General features: G+C 59.5%; 1 protein-coding gene across 1 annotated transcript in view; it reads left to right on the plus strand.

The window, feature by feature from the left end:
• Positions 1 to 18,252, plus strand: part of NISCH (nischarin) — a 31,891-nt gene extending 13,639 nt beyond the window's left edge. Inside the window, exons 8-21 of the mRNA XM_034657213.1 lie at positions 317 to 469; positions 1,147 to 1,215; positions 1,935 to 2,120; positions 2,293 to 2,421; positions 3,587 to 3,700; positions 4,054 to 4,165; positions 8,288 to 8,412; positions 9,608 to 9,657; positions 11,119 to 12,522; positions 14,286 to 14,724; positions 15,163 to 15,319; positions 15,826 to 15,954; positions 16,445 to 16,606; positions 17,027 to 18,252. Of these exons, the coding sequence (XP_034513104.1) occupies positions 317 to 469; positions 1,147 to 1,215; positions 1,935 to 2,120; positions 2,293 to 2,421; positions 3,587 to 3,700; positions 4,054 to 4,165; positions 8,288 to 8,412; positions 9,608 to 9,657; positions 11,119 to 12,522; positions 14,286 to 14,724; positions 15,163 to 15,319; positions 15,826 to 15,954; positions 16,445 to 16,606; positions 17,027 to 17,637 (3,840 nt within the window). The 3' untranslated portion in view covers positions 17,638 to 18,252. The remainder of the gene's footprint in view (positions 1 to 316; positions 470 to 1,146; positions 1,216 to 1,934; positions 2,121 to 2,292; positions 2,422 to 3,586; positions 3,701 to 4,053; positions 4,166 to 8,287; positions 8,413 to 9,607; positions 9,658 to 11,118; positions 12,523 to 14,285; positions 14,725 to 15,162; positions 15,320 to 15,825; positions 15,955 to 16,444; positions 16,607 to 17,026) is intronic.
• Positions 18,253 to 18,803: the final 551 nt, after the last annotated feature.

An 18,803-nucleotide genomic window follows, 5' to 3' on the forward strand; every position in this document is an offset into this window, starting at 1 on the left:
GTTGCCTGGAAACACCATAAATTCTGATCTTCAGCTCCTGAGGTTTAAGCCAGAAAAGGCATCAGCACAGAGCAAAAGGCTCTCGTGGGTTTGCAAAGCATTTGCTAATGAGGCAGGGTCAGAACACGTTCCAAGTGGCTATTATGTTGCTAAGCTTTTCAGTTATTTCACAATCAGTTAAAGCCATATGAACTGAAGCCCATTTTAACGCAAGTTCACTTCCACATGCTAAATATGCTGAAGCCCTTCCTGAAATTTTGCAATGATCGTGTTGCGTGAGGGCCAAGTGTGGTGCTCAACAGATGTTCTCACACAGGAAGTCCTTGTTCCCGAAGCCTCGGAATTTGATGAGTGGGAGCCAGAAGGCACAGCCCTGGAAGGCCCTGTGACCGCCGTCATCCCCACGTGGCAGGCACTGACCACTCTAGACCTGAGCCACAACAGCATCTCTGAGATCGACGAGTCTGTGGTACGCTCTCAGCTGCAGGTGCCAGAGGCTTCTCTGGCCTGAGCAGACCCTGAGGTTGAGTATTCAACTTGGCCTTTTCCAGAAGGACCATGGAAAACCTATACCCAGTGCTCTGTGTGTTGCCTGAAGTTTTTAAGTTAATTTCTGAGTGGGATTAATTCAAATAGGTGAGGTAGCAGTTAGAGCCAAATGTCTCATGCACATTTGGTAGAGAAACATAGTAAGTGAGGACATTTGCTCGCAGGGAGTGGAATGGAAAAATCACTCCTTAGATTCCAGATGCGCCCCCCTAATAGTGACATCCAGATAGTATTCGGGCAAGAGGAGAGTGATTCCCTTCTTTGTGCTCTTTGGTGGGGTTGGGTAGGGCTGAAGGAGAGGGATGAACTTCCTTCCCCATCTGATGGGACCTTGCCACCATCCTTTTCACAAGCTGGGGGTTCTTTAGGGACAGTGGCCCGCGTTCAGCACTGGAGGGAGGCGGGAGGCCCTGTGTGCCCCGGGACAGACTGCTGGGTGGGCACGGGAAGGCGTCCCAGCAGCAGCTCCACAGAGATGTCCAGCTGGGGCATCCGTGGTCAGGAGGAAGCATCTCATGGTGTCTGTCCACCAGGTACCAGGGCCACCGAGGGTCCTGCGTCCTAAGGTAATCTCAGGTATCTCTCTTCTTTCTCAAGAAACTGATCCCAAAGATTGAGTTCCTGGACCTGAGTCATAACGGAGTGCTGGTCGTGGATAACCTGCAGGTAATTGACGTCTGTGAAGAAGACCGTCCGGGCGCCTGGGTGGGTCAGACGGTTAAGCGTCTGTCTGAGGCTCAGGTCCTGATCCCAGAGTCCTGAGATTGAGTCCTGCATCGGGCTCCTTGCTCAGTGGGGAGTCTGCTGCTTCCTCTGCCCCCTCCCCCTGCTCGTGCTCGCTCACTCTCTCTCCCACTCACAAAAATAAAATCTTAATAAATAAAAAATAAAGACGACCCTCTGTGGGCTTTTCGAGGTCCCGCTCTCCGGGGGGCTCAGGAGCCGCCTTGGGAGCTTGGCCATCCCCTGGGGTTTTCTCTCTTAGGCCCCCGAAGGGTGTCGGGGTGCATGGGAGGTTTGTAAAGGCAGGGTCTGCTGGTGTCCCCTTGAGGTCTCAGTGGTGCACTGGGCGATTGTGGCTCTAGTTTCAGAGAGTGGGGAAAAGGCATGGAAATATGAACCGAGTGTGACGACAATGCGTCTCTGTCACTATGCCGGCAGCCCGATTTTCACACCTTGCTCCTGCCCCATGGGCCATGATGCCTCTGCAGGGGGTGCCACGGGTTCGTGGTGTGAGCCAGGGAGCAGGGAGTGGCCCTTCCCAGTAGTTGTCCGGGGCAGGTGAGCGTTGGAGGGGGAGAGGCCCACTGCACCGTCCGTGGCAGGCCACCTGCTCGGGCACCTGGGCCTGAACCCGTTGTACCCTGTTCTTGATGCTGCCGCAGCACCTGTACAACCTCGTGCACCTGGACCTGTCCTACAACAAGCTCTCGTCCTTGGAAGGGGTGCACACCAAACTGGGGAACATCAAGACCCTCAACCTGGCGGGCAACCTCCTGGAGAGTCTGAGTGGCCTGCACAAGCTCTATTCCCTGGTCAACCTGGACCTCCGCGACAACAGGATCGAGCAGGTGAGCTCGGCCTGGAAGGCTCCTGGGGTCCTGGGGTGGCTGGGCCTTGAAGTTTCTCAGCCTAAAGAAGAACGGTAAAGCTGTCTTGCGTTGAAAAGAGGCCATCTGACGTGTTGGCCTGTTGCCGAAGCAGTCAAAGAAGGGATGAGGGAAGGGAACTCGTTTCTTGCAGATGGAGGAGGTCAGGAGCATTGGCAGCCTCCCGTGTCTGGAGCACGTGGCCCTGCTGAACAACCCCCTGAGCATCATCCCTGATTACCGAACCAAGGTGCTGGCACAGTTTGGAGAGAGGGCCTCCGAGGTAAGCTGCCGGCGTGGCTCTGCTCTGGCAGAGAGACGGGCTGGATGGAGTCTGGCTTTTCCCAGGAGGTGCTGTCCACTCTTCTGTGCCTCCCTGCTTCAGAAGGACAGCTGGCCCCGAAGGGCCTTTTAGTTCCGGGAAGCCTGCTGCCTTCCCAGGAACAGGCTTCCCTGCCCCTTCTGGGGGAGCGGCAGCTGCCCTGGTTCCCGCTGCCTCCTGTCATGTCGTCTCTGTCAGAGCTTCGGGCCAGGAGGGCTCCCCACCCACCAGCAGGCACAGACTGAGGGTGGAGGGACTGTCTTCAGCTTGTTAAAGTCCCGCTGTCTTTTATAGACTGCAGACCTTAAAGGGTTTGTCCGCCTTTGCCAGTGCGGCCCAGCCCAGTGTCTGCTGCCCACTGCGTGCGATCTGGCCACCTGCCGCCCTGCCAACCGCACAGATCCTTAGCCGGATTCACCCGTCTTTTTGCTCTCTTCACTCTTGAGCAGGCCCTCTCCCCCTTCTCCCCAGATCCCAGGCCAGAAGATACCTGGGCATCTGTTTGCATCCTCCCCCCCCCACCCTACTCATCTCTTTCCAGCCCCGAGTGCCCCTTTCTTCACACCGTCACCAAGACCGTGTTCACAAGATGTCCTCTCCTCCTGCCCTCCCAGGCTGCATGGTGTGGTGTCAGCTCTTCCGTGGGCCCTTGGGACTGTCCTCCGTCGACCACACTGTCACCCCTCCCTGCTTGCTAATCATAGCCTCCTCCTGTATTTGTAGATGGGGGTCCCCACCCGTTTGCCTATTCCTCGTCACCCTGTGTTTGCCCTCCCAGTTCCCCAGCCCAGAGGCCCTCCCCTCACTCTTCCTGATCTGAGAGTTACCATAATCGGGGACTTCGTTCAGGTCACCACCTTCCCCCACTTCCAGCTGCCCAAGAGGCCATCACGGTGGATCTTGCACCCCCTGCCTCCCCTTCTCAGAGAGGGACTCCCAGAAATGGCCCGGGCAGTGTGGGGGCTCCCAGGTCACTTCGATGGGGGGCGAAGAGCTCACCCGCCAGGGGGCAGAGCCTCCCTTGGTCTCCTGTGTCCTCTCGGGGCCTGGCCCACACCTCAGCAGGGCCTCTTCCCCTCTGCTCCTGTCACCCCCTATGCTGACGGCCGTTCTCTGAACTCCGTAGGTCTGTCTGGACAGCACAGCAACCACAGAGAAGGAGCTGGACACCGTGGAAGTACTAAAAGCAATTCAGAAAGCCAAGGAGGTCAAGTCAAAGCTGAACAACCCAGAGAAGAAGGTGGGTCTTTGTGTTGGAGGTGACAGGAGTGATGGTGAAGAGCGAGTGAGGGAGGAGCTGGCTCGCAGTGGAACCGGGCCACAGAGCGCTCAGGGCCCCCGTGTCCTGGCTGCACCTCTCTATGTCCTGGCTGCTTGACCTTGGGCAGGGCCCCCCTGCTTTGTTCTCCCGGCGTGAGGCGGCCCGCGGCAGCACCTGCCGAGCGGGGTTGCTGCGGACCAGGCAGGACTGCCTTCACCATCACCCGCCTGTGAGAGCTGGGGGCTCCTTCCTCCTCCCCAGTGGTCGTGTCGGGTTCTGTGCTTCCTGATCTTTCTCTCCTCCCCTGGGCTGACTTGAGCACTCCTTCTCAGATCATTGAGGATTCCCGGCTCTCAGCTACCCCCTGCGTCCGACCTAGCGGCTCCCCTCCCAGCGTGGCTCCCACTTCTGCCTCCCTGCCCCAGCCCATCCTCTCCAACCAAGGTAATTGCGTATGTGTCTTGCCAGCTGGCAGAGTGGCACAGGTCCTGCCTGGGCCTCCTGGCTGGGCTTGGGGGAAGATGCCGGCAGGGTTCAGACACAGGGAGGGCATGGTGCTGTCTACGGAGGCGGGGGGCGGGGGGTGCCGGCCTGATTTCAGCTTTCTTGTTTGCTTAGCGAGGGCCCCAGATGGCCTGAATCCCACATCCGGTTCCCGTTAGGATCCCATGGGTTTCTAGTGGGGCCCCGAGGCTGCCCTTGGAACAGGCTCGGGGCTGCCACTCACGAGGACCCTGCTCCCCCACAGGCAGCATGGGCAGACTGGCTCCTTGCTAACGGGGCGCCAGGCCCGGTGACTTTCCTGAATCGGGCACCCCGACCCCTCTGTAGGAGACTTTGTTTTAACCTATTGCCTCATCTCTGTGGCTCTCGTGATGTGATCCAGCCCCAGAACACTGGGTGTGTGGGGCCAAGGTGGGCTGTCCGTGGACCCGTGGAAGACCAGTTCCCTTCACCCGCCCACTGTCTTAGCGTTTTCAAAGGGCTTTCACCTCTGAACCCAGGCATCCTCGGAGATGAGTGAGTGAAGCAGGTCCCATGAGAGTGTCTGCTGGCCCGGCCCCCACGGAAGAGGGGAGGGTGTGCCATCCCGAGTGGAGCCAAGGCTCGGGACACACAGGAAAGAACGCCGCCCGCCCGCCCGGGCTCCTGGAGACGCAGAACTTGGTGTGAGGTCTTGGGAAAACAGTTTGACCCTATGTTTCAAGAGCCAGAAAAACGTTCCCACCCCTTGACCTGGTAACCCCGCCGGTGGGGATTTTATCTGAGTGGGATAAGTTCATGGGGAAGGGGGAGGCGAAAGGCTCACTGTAGCATTATTCACGCTGACAAAACATGGGGTGTGACAGGCGTCAGAGGATGGAAGGGAGATCGGGCTGTGGTACAAACTGCTCGGCTGCCAGCGCATCAGAGAGAGGGGGGCTGGGTAGGAAGAAAGGAGGAGCGCTCAGGTGGAATGGGAGCGCCTGTGGCCTGGCAGCACACCAAGGTCACGACCCTGAGGTAGGAGAGAGAATTCAGAAGAGCGGATTGGTGGTGTTAGGGGCCAGCGTTAATTGTCAGTCCACTTCTAGAACACTCTTGACTGAGAGATTTTGGTTTTATTTTTTTACCTGAAAGGGGAAGGGGCTTTGTATCACTGCAAAGAAGCTTCCCTGCCGCCAGGCCCGAGCCACCAGCGCGCGCTGCCCCGTCACAGCTCCGGCCACCTGCGGAGAAGCGGCGTGACTAGGCTTCTGGGGGACGGGCAGATGCCACTGGTCCTCGAGGCCAGGCCCTAGCCGGTTCTCAGTCCGCGTTTGTTGAATCGATGAACGAGTGAGTGTGTGAGTGAATGAGCAAGCGGAAATCCAGCCGGTAAAGCACAGACTGTGGGTGCGGGGAGAGGCGTCTGCCCCGGCGCCGCGGCTGCAGGCAGCCCCTTGTTGGGCAGGAAGGCCTCTGCCCCACTCCCAGGGACATGTCACAGAGTGGCTCTCTATAGTCTGCCCCCCCCGCCCCTTTCCCGGCTACCAGACATTTAGACGTTGTCTCCAGATTTGCACCTCTTACGAATAAAACTGTAGTGGATGTCTTTGTGTGCACATCTCTTTCCTTTTTGTGAGAAACAACAGAATTCGGGCCCCATCTGGGCACTGTGATGCCTCGTCTCATCCTCGGAGTGACCCCTCCTGACCACTTGTTTGTACAGTCCACGGTCCAGGAAGGAAGCAGAAAGACTGTCCCCGTCCACATTTCCTCAGTCCCAAACAGGGCGTGGGTGGGTAGCGGCAAGAAAACGTTGCCTTCTCTCACTAAGGTGGGGGTCTCTACTGGGGGTTGTGTTCAGCCGTGTGCTTCCCGTCCAGGGTCTTGCCTGGATGGGCCAGGATTTCTCCCTGAGGGAGCAGCTCTGCTCCCAGCCTGCACCCACCCATAGAGGTAAACACGCTCGTGGTACACCGGGCGCTATCCTGTGAACACCAGGCCTCGGGGTGTGTCAGGAGCTGTTAGCCAGCTTGTGGGAGCTGTGGAGGAGTGTGGCCGGTAGGGGCTGACGGATGACATGGCAGTTGATTCTTCAGCCGGGTCCGTAGAGAGGCGGTTAGGGGCAGGCACGCGGGAGGGAGGCCGCTCAGTGTGCAGCCCAGCTTCCCGGGCCGTGTGCCTTCAAGCAACTTGCAGCCTCTCTGAAGCTCTGTTCTCGCAACTGTAAAGTGGATGTACCCTACTTCATCGATTCTAAGATGCACCCGTTTCCACCCCGTGACTTCTCTGAAATTGAGATGCGTCTTTCAGTCAGTGGCGTCTCATAGTCGCTGTCAGCCAGCTGGTATTCGTGACGGAGTCGTGTGAAAGCCTTCCATGGACACCTGCTAAGACCAAGATGGTACCCCATCCACGCATCTTAGATTTGATGAACTGTGGTAAATAATGAGAGGCGTGCGTGAGCTAATGCTGGGGAAGCGCTTAGCACTGCTCCTGGATCCTCAGGAATAGTCAGGAAGGGCTTCCCTTCCTTGCGTCCTTACCGGGCGATTCCAGATGACCAGGACGGTGCCCCTAAGGAACCTGGAGCCTCTTGGGGAGGTGAGCTTGTGTGCCCAAGGGAGAGCAGGGCAGGTGACGTGAGGGCGTTTGCAGAAGGGAGAGGCATGTCTAGAGCAGAGGGCTTTGCGCTGGAGGTGGTATACGAGGTGGACCTCAAAGGATGAGAGAATCCGAGCATATGAGGGAGGAGAGGACTGGACTCTGGGAGAGAGCAGTACGCTTCCTGCATGGCTGTGTGCTTGCCGCCTTCCTGCCTCTGCATAGCGCCTGCTGCTTTGCTTGGGGGGCGGGGGGCAGGGGGTCTGGGCTTGGGCTCTTGGCTTGGCTAGTCTGTGGGCAGAGGACCCGGGCTGCACGAGTTGTCCTGTCCCTGGGGGGAAGCTGGGCTGCACAAGGGTCCGTAACTTCTGGAGCCAGGCAAGCCCTGGGCTCCTTCAAACCTCTGTGAAACTGGGGGTTGGTGTTCAGCGTTCTGCCAGCTAGCTACATTTAGGACAATGTTTTTAGAAAGTCTTTACCCTCCACCCCTGTGGAAAATGTCTGGAGCGAAGTAACAGGCCCGGGCAAGCTGTATTCATCAAACAGCCTCAGCAGGGTTTAAGAACGCTGTGTGTTTCTGGGGTGCATGAGTCCGTGTGCTGTGCATGGAGGTGGCCTAGAGGGAGGGTCAGTGGGGAGCATCCTGCGGAAAACAGGCCGTGGGTGCCGAGCACAGTTTGTCCTTGCCAGCTCCGGAGGAAAAGAGCCTGCGAGAAGGCCTGGCCCTCCTCGTGAGCGGTCCGGAGCCCTTGCGTGTCTGAAGCTCCTGGAGATGTTCTCTTAGTGGGGTGGGGAGCCAAGTTCAGTCATTCTCCTAGAAACAGGTTCCAGGAGTGAACACATTGAAGGCTCTTGTTGGACATACTGCCAAACTGCCCTCCCAGCGGGCAGGCCAACTCGTGTCCCACTGCCCGCCTCTGCGCAGTAGGCCAAGGCCAGACCAGGCTGTCAGACCTTTGCCAAAGTGAGGCAAAACCGAGGTCATGTTTCGACTTGCCTTTCGGTTCCTTGTGGGGTGCGCCTCGCTTCCTCTGTTCTTTCTGACGGCCATTCCTTTGTGGGATGGCTGCTCATCCCTGTGGTCTCCTAGCGGGGTTTCCAGCCCCCCACTCCCATCCTTGTTATCTGGGAGAGCCTTTTATAGATCAGAGACACACATCTTTGTCAAGTATCGCAAGTACTTTGTTTTCCTTTCATTTTATCTTTGACGACTTTTCTTGCAGAAGTTTGGTGATTACGTAGTCACACACCTGTCAGTTTCTTCCTTTGGATTTAGGATTAAAAAGTCTGTCCCTGCCCTGAGGTTAGATAAGCAGTCACTTGTTCTTTCTTCGAGGTTAAGATTTCCGTTTTTAATGTTTTCTTCTGTGATCTGTGTGCCTGGGTTGGGGCGTCTGATGTGGCCCCCAGCCACACCAGTAGCCTGAGGGCCCAGCCCTGTTTGTTGAATGGCTACTCTCCCTGCCCGCCCTGCCTGCCCGCCCCTGGTCTCCCCAGGTATCATGTTCGTGCAGGAGGAGGCCCTGGCCAGCAGCCTCTCATCCACCGACAGCCTGACTCCCGAGGACCAGCCCATTGCCCGGGGCTGCTCCGATTCCTTGGAGTCCATCCCCTCCGGACAGGTAATGCGCTCCTGCTGCTTCCGGGGATCGCTTGTGTCTGTGGACCGGCTCTTCTGCCTGGGGCCATCCGGAAGTAGGACTTGCCTGGGCTGGAAGCTGGAGGTGGCCTGGCTCAGTTGGGGCAGACGCTGCCACTGCCTGGTGCACTCTGCTTTGCAATGAGCAGTTTGTCTTTCCTGTCCGTCCATCCGTGTGTGTGTGTGTATCCGTGTGTCTCTCTTTCTCTCTCTCTCTCTCTCTCTCTCTCTCTCTCTCTCTCTCTCTCTCGGCTCATAGGAACAGGCAGTTCTCTCACTAGCCCCTAGGGTCCTTAGGGCCTATGAGCGGACTCTCCTGGGACAGGCAGTTCAGAAAGCCCTGGGGGGGGGGGGTTCTTTGGGTCCACACCCATCAGGAAGAATTTGTCCACTATTGCTGGCACGCTGGGCTACTCTGCCCGCTCCTGTGTGTTACCCTAGTAGTCTGGGACACACTGTGACTCTAGCACCTCTGCGGCTGCTGCTGAGGGCTCTGGAACTTTTCCTTCTGTCCTGGGAAGAGAGGAGGAAGGCAGGTGTGATGCGGAGGTTCTGCTGGGTCCCTGGGCCTCCATCCAGCCCTGACTGTGTTCAGTAGTCCGGGGTCATGGCCCTGTGATTCGGGGCAGTTTGCAGAGTCCTCGCTCTGTCCCAGTACTCCTTGCCACTCCTCCCTTCGCTCTCCCCAGGGTCACACGGTAGGAAGTTGCCGGGCCCTAGGTCCTCCACACTGCCCAGAGACCCCTGGGAGGGCCTGGCCGGGTGCTGTGTAGCCTCTGCCCATTGAGATCTCTGCAGGCCAGTTGCCACATTGCTAGACTGTCCATGTGGATGCTCTGGGGTGGCATGAGGAGCACTTGGATGCCAGACCTAGGGGCACTCCCCGAGCTGCAGAGTGGTGGGGGAGGCTCTGGCTCAGGGCCTGGGGGCATGGGCTGGGGCTGGACAGACAGAGGCGGCAATCTCAGCCCCGCTGTGCGCTGCTGTGTAGCTGACTGAGTCTCTCTTGGCCTTTCTGGGCCCCAGAATCCACCCCCAAGAGAAGCGCGCGGATGGTGAGGAGCTTCCTGCAGGGTGGTGAGCTGGGGCAGGCTGCCTGGCTCAGGGTCCAGCACCCAGTACATGCCAGGGAATGGCTACCGCAGGTCGGGGGCTCACTGCATTTCCTTCTTTGTCAGGCACCTTCTGATGATTTACGGGACATACCCGGAGCTGTTGGCGGTGTGAGGTAAGGAAGAGGTTAAGAAGGCATTCTAGGCCTTCTGCACATGCCCAGCTGTGGACTAGTGGGAACCAGTTGACTTTTGTTAACAATCTGTTCGTAGAAGTCTTTCAGAGCTGTTTCTTCCTTTAAATAAGTAAACAGCAACGTAGTGGGCTCTGGTCTGTTTCCAGATTCCAATCCCTGAAGTTAGTTTGACACATTATCCCATACTAGGGGTCAGCATATCAGGGCTGATTTGGTGCACGGCCTGTTTTGTACAGCCTGTGAGCTGAGAATGATTGTTATATTCTTTTTTTTTTTTTAAGATTTTATTTATTTATTCAACAGAGATAGAGACAGCCAGCAAGAGAGGGAACACAAGCAGGGGGAGTGGGAGAGGAAGAAGCTGGCTTCCAGTGGAAGAGCCTGACGTGGGGCTCGATCCCAGAACACTGGGATCATGCCCTGAGCCGAAGGCAGATGCTTAACGAATGTGCCACCCAGCCGCCCCAATTGTTATACTCTTAAAGCACTGTTAAAAAAAGAGAGAGAGATTATGTGGATGAGCTCCTCCAAAACCTGAGGTGTTCACTCTCTGATCCTTTCTAGAAGTTTCCTGACCCTGTTCTATATATGCTTTTTCATGGAGGGGAGCAGTAGCCAAGAGGAGATAGTTTTTGTTTTTTTTAAAAGATTTTATTTATTAGAGAGAGAGTGCACAAGCTGGGGGCAGGGGGTGGAGGGAGAGGGAGAAGCAGATTCCCGGCTGAGCAGGGATCCTGACACGGGGCTCAGTCCCAGGGCCCTGAGATCATGACCTGAGCTGAAAGCAGACATTTTATTTTATTTTATTTTATTTTATTTTATTTTATTTTATTTATTGTATTTTATATTTTATTTTATTTTATTTTATATTTTATTATTTTTTGGTGCAAAATTGGTGGTTTATTAAAGCACGGGGACAGGACCTGTGGGCAGAAAGCAGACATTTTAAACCACTGAGCCACCCAGGTGCCCCAAGAGGAGCTAGAATTTAAATGTGAAAGTCCTAAGACCCACCTGCCTTACTCCCTGACTCCTATCCCAAAAGCCACTGGGTACCCCTGAAGGGAACCATTGTCAACAAGTGACTTCATGGCCTTGAGCTCACATTCCCTTTGGGGCTCACAGCCAGCATCTGAGTGACTGAGAAGTCTTTGTGGTGCTTTTGTTGGGGGATCCTGGGTGGTGTGGGTAGGACAGGGCCAAGCGTCTGTGGTCTGAGCCCTGGGAGGGTAGACTCTCAGCTGAACTGGCAGTCCCAGCCTTCCAGCACCCCGGCTCCCCACTGGGGCACTTGTCGTGGACACGGGCTCAGCTCTTTGGAAGGCTTGCGGGACCCTCGCGTTGGTCCGTCGAGCCAGGGTTCAGCGGCAGGCTCTGCATGTGGGCGGTGGGGCCCGCCGGGCCCAGCGTGCCAGTGACCTGGGTCTCTTCCCCACGCAGCCCGGAGCACGCGGAGCCTGAGGTTCAGGTGGTGCCCGGCTCCGGCCAGATCATCTTCCTGCCCTTCACCTGCATCGGCTACACAGCCACCAACCAGGACTTCATCCAGCGCCTGAGCACCCTCATCCGGCAGGCCATCGAGCGGCAGCTGCCCGCCTGGATCGAGGCTGCCAACCAGCGGGAGGAGGCCCAGGGCGAGCAGGGAGAGGACGACGACGACGATGAGGAGGACGCCGCTGAGAACCGCTACTTTGAGATGGGGCCCCCAGACGCAGAGGAAGAGGAGGAGGGCGGCCGGGGGGAAGACGAGGAGGACGAGGAGGAGGAGGAGGAGGAAGGCGAGGAGGAGCGCCTGGCCCTGGAGTGGGCCCTGGGCGCCGACGAGGACTTCCTGCTGGAGCACATCCGCATCCTCAAGGTGCTCTGGTGCTTCCTGATCCACGTGCAGGGCAGCATCCGCCAGTTCGCCGCCTGCCTCGTGCTCACCGACTTCGGCATTGCCGTCTTCGAGATCCCGCACCAGGAGTCGCGGGGCAGCAGCCAGCACATCCTCTCGTCCCTGCGCTTCGTCTTCTGCTTCCCGCACGGCGACCTCACCGAGTTCGGCTTCCTCATGCCGGAGCTGTGCCTAGTGCTGAAGGTGCGGCACAGCGAGAACACGCTGTTCATCATCTCGGACGCTGCCAACCTGCACGAGTTCCACGCCGACCTGCGCTCCTGCTTCGCGCCGCAGCACATGGCCATGCTGTGCAGCCCCGTGCTCTACGGCAGCCACACCAGCCTGCAGGAGTTCCTCCGCCAGCTGCTCACCTTTTATAAGGTGGCGGGCGGCTGCCAGGAGCGCAGCCAGGGCTGCTTCCCCGTCTACCTGGTCTACAGCGACAAGCGCATGGTGCAGACCGCTGCCGGGGACTACTCGGGCAACATCGAGTGGGCCAGCTGCACGCTCTGCTCGGCCGTGCGGCGCTCCTGCTGCGCGCCCTCCGAGGCCGTCAAGTCTGCTGCCATCCCCTACTGGCTGCTGCTCACTCCCCAGCACCTCAACGTCATCAAGGCCGACTTCAACCCCATGCCCAACCGTGGCACCCACAACTGTCGCAACCGCAACAGCTTCAAGCTCAGCCGAGTGCCGCTGTCCACGGTGCTGCTGGACCCCACGCGCAGCTGCACCCAGCCGCGGGGCGCCTTCGCCGACGGCCACGTGCTGGAGCTGCTCGTGGGCTACCGCTTTGTCACTGCCATCTTTGTGCTGCCCCATGAGAAGTTCCACTTCCTGCGTATCTACAACCAGCTACGGGCCTCGCTGCAGGACCTGAAGACCGTGGTCATCGCCAAGACCCCAGCGACTGGGGCTGGGTCCCAGAGCCCCCTCGTGGAAGGCCAAGCTGCCGAGGGCGAGGCCAGGTGAGACCGAGCACAGGCTCTTGGCAGGGGCGGGGGGGTGAGATACCGTGTGTGAGACCATTCAAGGGTCCTGAGACCCCAAATCGGATCTATGAGTGTCTGCCTGTGTGAGTGGGCCCAGTGTGGGCCCGGGTCCTCTCTTTCTCCCCGGCTTCTGACGAGCGTCAGCGTTGCCCTTCTGACACCCTGTGCCAAGCCTTACTGTGCTGTTGAGCCATATACCCCCTTTCAGGAAGAACTGGGTCGCTGAGGGGCTCTCTCTTTGCACATAATTCTGTGAGTTCTTTCCAAAGGAACTTGTTGGTTGACAACAGCAGAGTCTGAGATCTGAGTTTGAGAGTCGGGTGGTTCCCTCGTTCAAAGCTCCTTTCTTTCTTGCAGCAGGGGAGACAGAGAGGGAAGTGGTGGCAGCCTTGTCCTTTTCTTCCTCCCTTTGCTCCTGAGCCCTCTGTCTGGCTTCCCCCTGGCTCCCTGCCTGGGTTTCCCTCAGAGCCATCTGGAGCTGAGGCTAGAGGGAGGCCTGTGGGCAGCTGTGGTCATACCCTCAACTCACCCACACCCAAGACTCCAGAGAGGGCCTTGTGCCCTGGAGGGTGCCCATTTTCTGCCCCTGCCCCCTGGCTTCACACGTGCTGGGGCTTCCCCAACCTGGGCAGGAAAGCTTTTCGTCTGTTGTTGGTCCTCCTGTCCTCTGAGATACAGCCTCATTTTCTCTTCTGCCTTGTGGATAGTGGAGACCCTGTCCTCACCCCAGCATCTCATGCTTCTGCCTCTAATCCCAGCCCCCCAACTGGGGCTCCCAAGGGGCTCCCAGCTTCACCCTGGCTGAATCGGGTACCATTCTTGGGCCCCGCTTAAGTCCTATGCCCTCCATAGAGACGCCATCAGGTCTTCAGGTGCTGGAGAGCAGCTCGTGCCCGAGGCACCCTGCGTGGCCTTCCCTCCTCCCTGTCCCTGTGCTGAGGCCTTGAGCGGTAACACCCTGTCTCCATTTCCTTGCTATCCCCAAGCCTGGCTGGAACCTGCCCACAGTGGGGACTGCATGCAGAAAATAGTTGCCCTGCTCTACCCCAGCAGGCACATCTCTGCCACAGGACGAGAGGGGTACAGCCCAGAGATTTCTCTCAACAGCTAGACTGTCCCAACAGAGAGGATGATGTCCGAAAGACCCCCTCAGCCTGGGCACAGGCATGTAGGCCGGTTGTAGGGTCCTCCCCACCTCGGGGGTCAGCTCCTAAACTGAGCTTTCAGGGCTCTGAGCTTTGTTTGGTCTTGTGCTTGGAACAGACTGGTGAAAACTGAGCGTGGCCATGTGTATGGGGGTGGGGTGGGGTGGGGTGAGAATCTGGGCTGCCTGAGGAGGACCCAAAGGCAAGCTGAGGGGCCGTTTGGTTTTGGCTCTCCCCTCCGGTTGCATTCAGGTCCCAGGCCTGGGCACCTTGGTCCGCGCTCTCTGGAGTACCATTCCTGATACTTCTGCCGCCTTCTGAAAAGGAATTCTTAGTCCATGGACCACACCTCTGGCCATCCCAGCCCTGGGGTACCAGACTGCCTGTCTTTCCCTTAACTACTCATCTCCCTTCTAAGAGCAAGTGTCTGGCACTTTCTCTTTGTTCTGTCTTTCTGTGGGGAACCTGGAGATGACATCTCCGGGTGACCTCAGACATGGCCCTTGTTCTGTCACACCCTGAGGTTGTGTGTGATAGGACTCTCCGCTCAGGATCCCGATGCTAACAGTGTCTCTCTGGGGATTGGAGTTGCAGCAATGACCAGCGGCCCCAGGAGGCCCCAGCAGAGGCTCCAGCTCCAGCCCCGGCTCCAGGCCCAGCCCCAGCCCCAGCCCCAGCTCCAGCCCCGGCGGAGGCGCCAGCGTTAGACCTGGCCCCGGTGGAGGGCCCAGCTCCGGCCCTGGAAGAGCCCTCAGGCCCAACAAAGGCCTCGGGCCCAGTGGAGGCTTCGGCCCCAGCAGAGGCCTCGGCCCCAGAGGAGTCCCCAGAGGAGACCCCGGCAGAGAGCCCAGCCCCAGGCGAGCCCCAGGTGCAGGCGGAGGCCCCTGCTCAGTACCCAAGCGAGCAGCTGATCCGGTCCACCTCGGAGGAGAATCAGATCCCCTCGCACCTGCCCGCCTGCCCGTCGCTCCGGCACATCGCCAGCCTGCAGGGGAGCACCATCATCGAGCTCTTCCACAGCAGCATTGCCGAGGTAGTGGCCCCAGAGCGGGGCCCGCTGGCTGGCCCTCATGTGGAGAAGGCTGGAGTCGGGGCGGGGGGTGGCGGAGGTCCTGGGCTGCCCGCCGCTGGCCTGTTGTCTTCTCTGTCACCACCTCTTCCTGGCCACTCCTTGCCTTGGGCCCCAGACACGCCCCACCCCACTCCCACCTCCCACCCTTCCATTCTTCTCTGCTTCCAAGTTTATAAATGCATGGACCAGATGCGATGAGGGCCCTGTGTCTCCTCAGCCAGGACTGCGGGCATGTCACTGGGACGTGCAGGTCACCAGAGCCGTGGGCCTGACGAGGGTGGCGGGGAGAGGCGATGCCCTGCCCAGAGCTCTGTTCTCAGGCAGGCACGGCCTAGAAGAGAGTTTTGTGCCCCTGGCCCTGCTCTACTGCAGGCCCAGACCCAGCCGTTCTGTGTCCAGGTTGAAAACGAGGAGTTGAGGCACCTCCTGTGGTCCTCAGTGGTGTTCTACCAGACCCCGGGGCTGGAGGTGACCGCCTGCGTGCTGCTCTCCACCAAGGCTGTGTACTTCGTGCTGCACGACGGCCTCCGCCGCTACTTCTCGGAGCCCCTGCAAGGTAGGCGCCGGGGCCTGCTGGCACCCGGGAGCAGAGCACGTGCCCAAGGAGATAGGCCGCGGGGCCTGAGGCAGCAGGGATCTGGCTGTGTCGGGCCGCGCCTCCCTTGTCTGGGGAAGGGGCTTGATAAGCACTCTCTCTCCTGGAGCCGTCAAGAGAGAGCTGAGGCCAGCACACGAGGCAGGGCCTCGCCAGGGCCCGGGAACTGGCGGGGACGGGGAGGGGGTGGGGCAGCCTCTGTCCCCGTGGGACCCCAGCAGGAGCCGTAGCCGGCGTCCTGTTGTAGGGCTCCCGGTGCCTCCGCTGAGCCAGGCAAGACTCAGACCCTAGAACGCGTGGCCAGTGAGGCTGTAACGTGTGTGGAGGCAGAGGCGGCTCTTTGCCAGCGGCCGGCGGCCAGGCCGGCCCAGGGGCCCCCTTCCTGCTGGACAGAGCTGTGCACCCGGGACCCTCGTGCTTGCCGGGTGGAGCCAGCGCCACACTCGGTGCCTGTCTTTCCGTCACAGATTTCTGGCATCAGAAGAACACGGACTACAACAACAGTCCCTTCCACATCTCCCAGTGCTTTGTTTTAAAGCTCAGCGACTTGCAGGCAGTCAACGTGGGCCTTTTTGACCAGTATTTCCGGCTGACGGGTGAGTGCCGTGCTTTGTCCTATTTTGGGTGAAGGCCAGTGTCACCAGTGGGCTTCCAGCTCCCATGTGTGGGTGCGTTATCATAGGCTGAGTTATCTCCGCTCACAAGCCCGTTCACTGGAGCAGGAGGAAGCAGCTTCAGGAACTGCTGAGCGTGCAGAACCCCCCAGGGCTGGAGTGCGAGGCGGGGACGAGGCGGCCGAGTGCCCGGCGGGCAGGGAGAGTGGGCCCAGGGCTCACGGGCAGGATGTTTCTGACTCACACTTCCTGAAGAGAGAAAGCTAAGCTTTTTCCCTAATGCCTCTGCATCCTCTTCCAGAAAAATGTCACAGCCCTTCCGGCTCGAGAAATAGCTATCTCCCCAGGCCCCATGATGCTTTCCCACGTGGGTCCTCCTGGCCCCGGCCCCTCCGGGCTCCAAGGGGCAGGGGTGGGGTGGGTAAGAGGCAGCTGCAGCCGTGACCCGCCCTTCCCCCCCCCACCCCCGCAGGCTCGTCGCCGATGCAGGTGGTCACCTGCCTGACACGGGACAGCTACCTGACACACTGCTTCCTGCAGCACCTCATGGGCGTGCTGTCCTCTCTCGAGCGCACGCCCTCCCCCGAGCCTGTCGACAAGGACTTCTACTCCGAGTTTGGGAACAAGACCACAGGTACCCCCACCTGGCTCAGGCTGCACACGGACCTCCTGGGCTGATGTCGTGGGCCTCCTCCCCACCCCCAGGGGCTGCAGCAGGCCCCCCGAGCACCGCTCTCTGCCTGGAACCCCCTCTGCCTAGCACGCTTCCTCTCTTTCCTGCTTAGCCAGCGAGGCTTTCCCGTGGCCTTTTCCATGGCAGAGCCCCCGTCCCAGCAGATCCTCAGCCACCCGGCAGTTTATCTCGAGTGCCGGCCGTGCACTGAGCTGCTGGCCTGTGGGTCCCCGCCCAAGCACGGGGGACCTGGCACGCTCCCTGGCTTCCGCCAGCTCCTGATCCTGCCATCGTGGGTGGTTTGGTTCTCTGGGGCTCTGGGCCCCAGGGCCGGCCAGGCCAGGCTACGACCCCGGTGCCCCCCGCCCCCGTCCTCTGCAGGGAAGCTGGAAAACTACGAGCTGATCCATTCAAGCCGCGTCAAGTTCACCTACCCCAGTGAGGAGGAGATCGGAGACCTGACGTTCACCGTGGCCCAGAAGATGGCCGACCCGGAGAAGGCGCCGGCCCTCAGCATCCTGCTGTACGTGCAGGCCTTCCAGGTGGGCACACCGCCCCCCGGGCGCTGCAGGGGCATGCTGCGCCCCAAGACGCTCCTGCTCACCAGCGCTGAGATATTCCTCCTGGACGAGGACTTCGTTCACTACCCCCTGCCCGAGTTCGCCAAGGAGCCACCGCAGAGGGACCGGTACCGGCTGGACGACGGCCGCCGCGTCCGGGACCTGGACCGCGTGCTCATGGGCTACCAGACCTACCCGCAGGCCCTAACCCTCGTGTTCGACGACGTGCAGGGCCACGACCTCATGGGCAGCGTCACCCTGGACCACTTCGGGGAAGTGCCGGGTGGTTCCACCAGAGCCGGCCAGGGCCGTGAGGTCCAGTGGCAGGTGTTCGTGCCCAGCGCCGAGAGCCGCGAGAAGCTCATCTCGCTCTTGGCTCGTCAGTGGGAGGCCCTGTGTGGCCGGGAGCTGCCCGTCGAGCTCACCGGCTAGCCCGGACCATGGCTGGCCCCGGCCACCTGCCGTGTCCAGCCTGGCGTCCACTGCAGGCGGGAAGCAGGCTTTCTTTGTTCTTTTTAAAGTGTTTCTCCCCTGTTTTGGGTACCCTCCTTGGACCGTCCTTGCAGAGAATGTGAACATACGCGTTCAGTGACTTCTTTCCAGTGCTGGGAGTGAAAGCGCCGGCCCCCTCCGGCGCCTCCCTGGGCCATCTGCCTCCCGCGGCTCTGTTGCCAGCCCCTGGGGCAGTGTGGCCGGCGCGCAGTGTCGTGTCTTCTGTTGTGGGACTCTTATTAACACGTGGCACCGTGGGTCTGATTTACTTTTCTGTGTCCTTCCCTGAAATGTCTCGTCCAGTTGTGTGCTGTCGTGGGCGTTCGCTGCTATTCGTGAAGCTGGTAGCAAAATGCACATCAGAAGCCCCCGCCCCGTGCAGTTTTCCGGAGTGAAGGCCTCTCCTGGCCCAACCAAGTGGGAGAGCCCCGTAGGGGCAGGAGTCCCCAGGCTTGGGGCTGAAAGGGGTGGTGGCAGGGGACCTAGAGCTGCCAGTATCAAGTGTGATTCCTGTCGCCTGTTTTCTCTATTCCAATAAAGCGGAGTTTGACACAGTCTGGGTCTTTTTTTTTTTTTTTTAAGATTTTATTTTTTTAGTAGAGTGTGTGCACGGCAGAGGGAGGGGCAGAGGGAGAGTGAGAGGGAGAAGCACACTCCCCACTGAGCAGAGAGTCTGATGTGGGACTCGATCCCAGGACCTTGGGATCATGACCTGAGCCAAAGGCAGACACTTAACTGACTGAGCCACCCAGGTGCTCCCACTCTGGGTCTTTCAAGGGCCACTGGGGTTCAGCACAGCACCGGCCCAGCGCAAGGTTGGCGTGAGGGAGAGGGTCCCTTAGGGAAGCAGGAAGGTGAGCTCCTGGGGACGGGGGAAAGGAAGAAGGGAGAAGGGCACGGAGGGCAAGAGAGTGGCTCTGCTCTGGCGGTGCTGGTGGGGCGGCCCTGGAGTGCTGGCACAGGGGAGGTGTGAGGGGGCCCTCGGATAGAGCTGGACTGGGCTGGGGCCCACCCCGAGCCTCAGGGCGTGTGCGGCACCGTGGTTCACTGGCTCTCTGCCTCCTGCACGTCTGGAGTGTCCCAGCTGAAGCCGCAGTCTGTTGCGA

The sequence above is a fragment of the Ailuropoda melanoleuca genome, chromosome 4 (assembly GCF_002007445.2).
Source record: "Ailuropoda melanoleuca isolate Jingjing chromosome 4, ASM200744v2, whole genome shotgun sequence".
NCBI classification, from domain to species: Eukaryota; Metazoa; Chordata; class Mammalia; order Carnivora; family Ursidae; genus Ailuropoda; species Ailuropoda melanoleuca.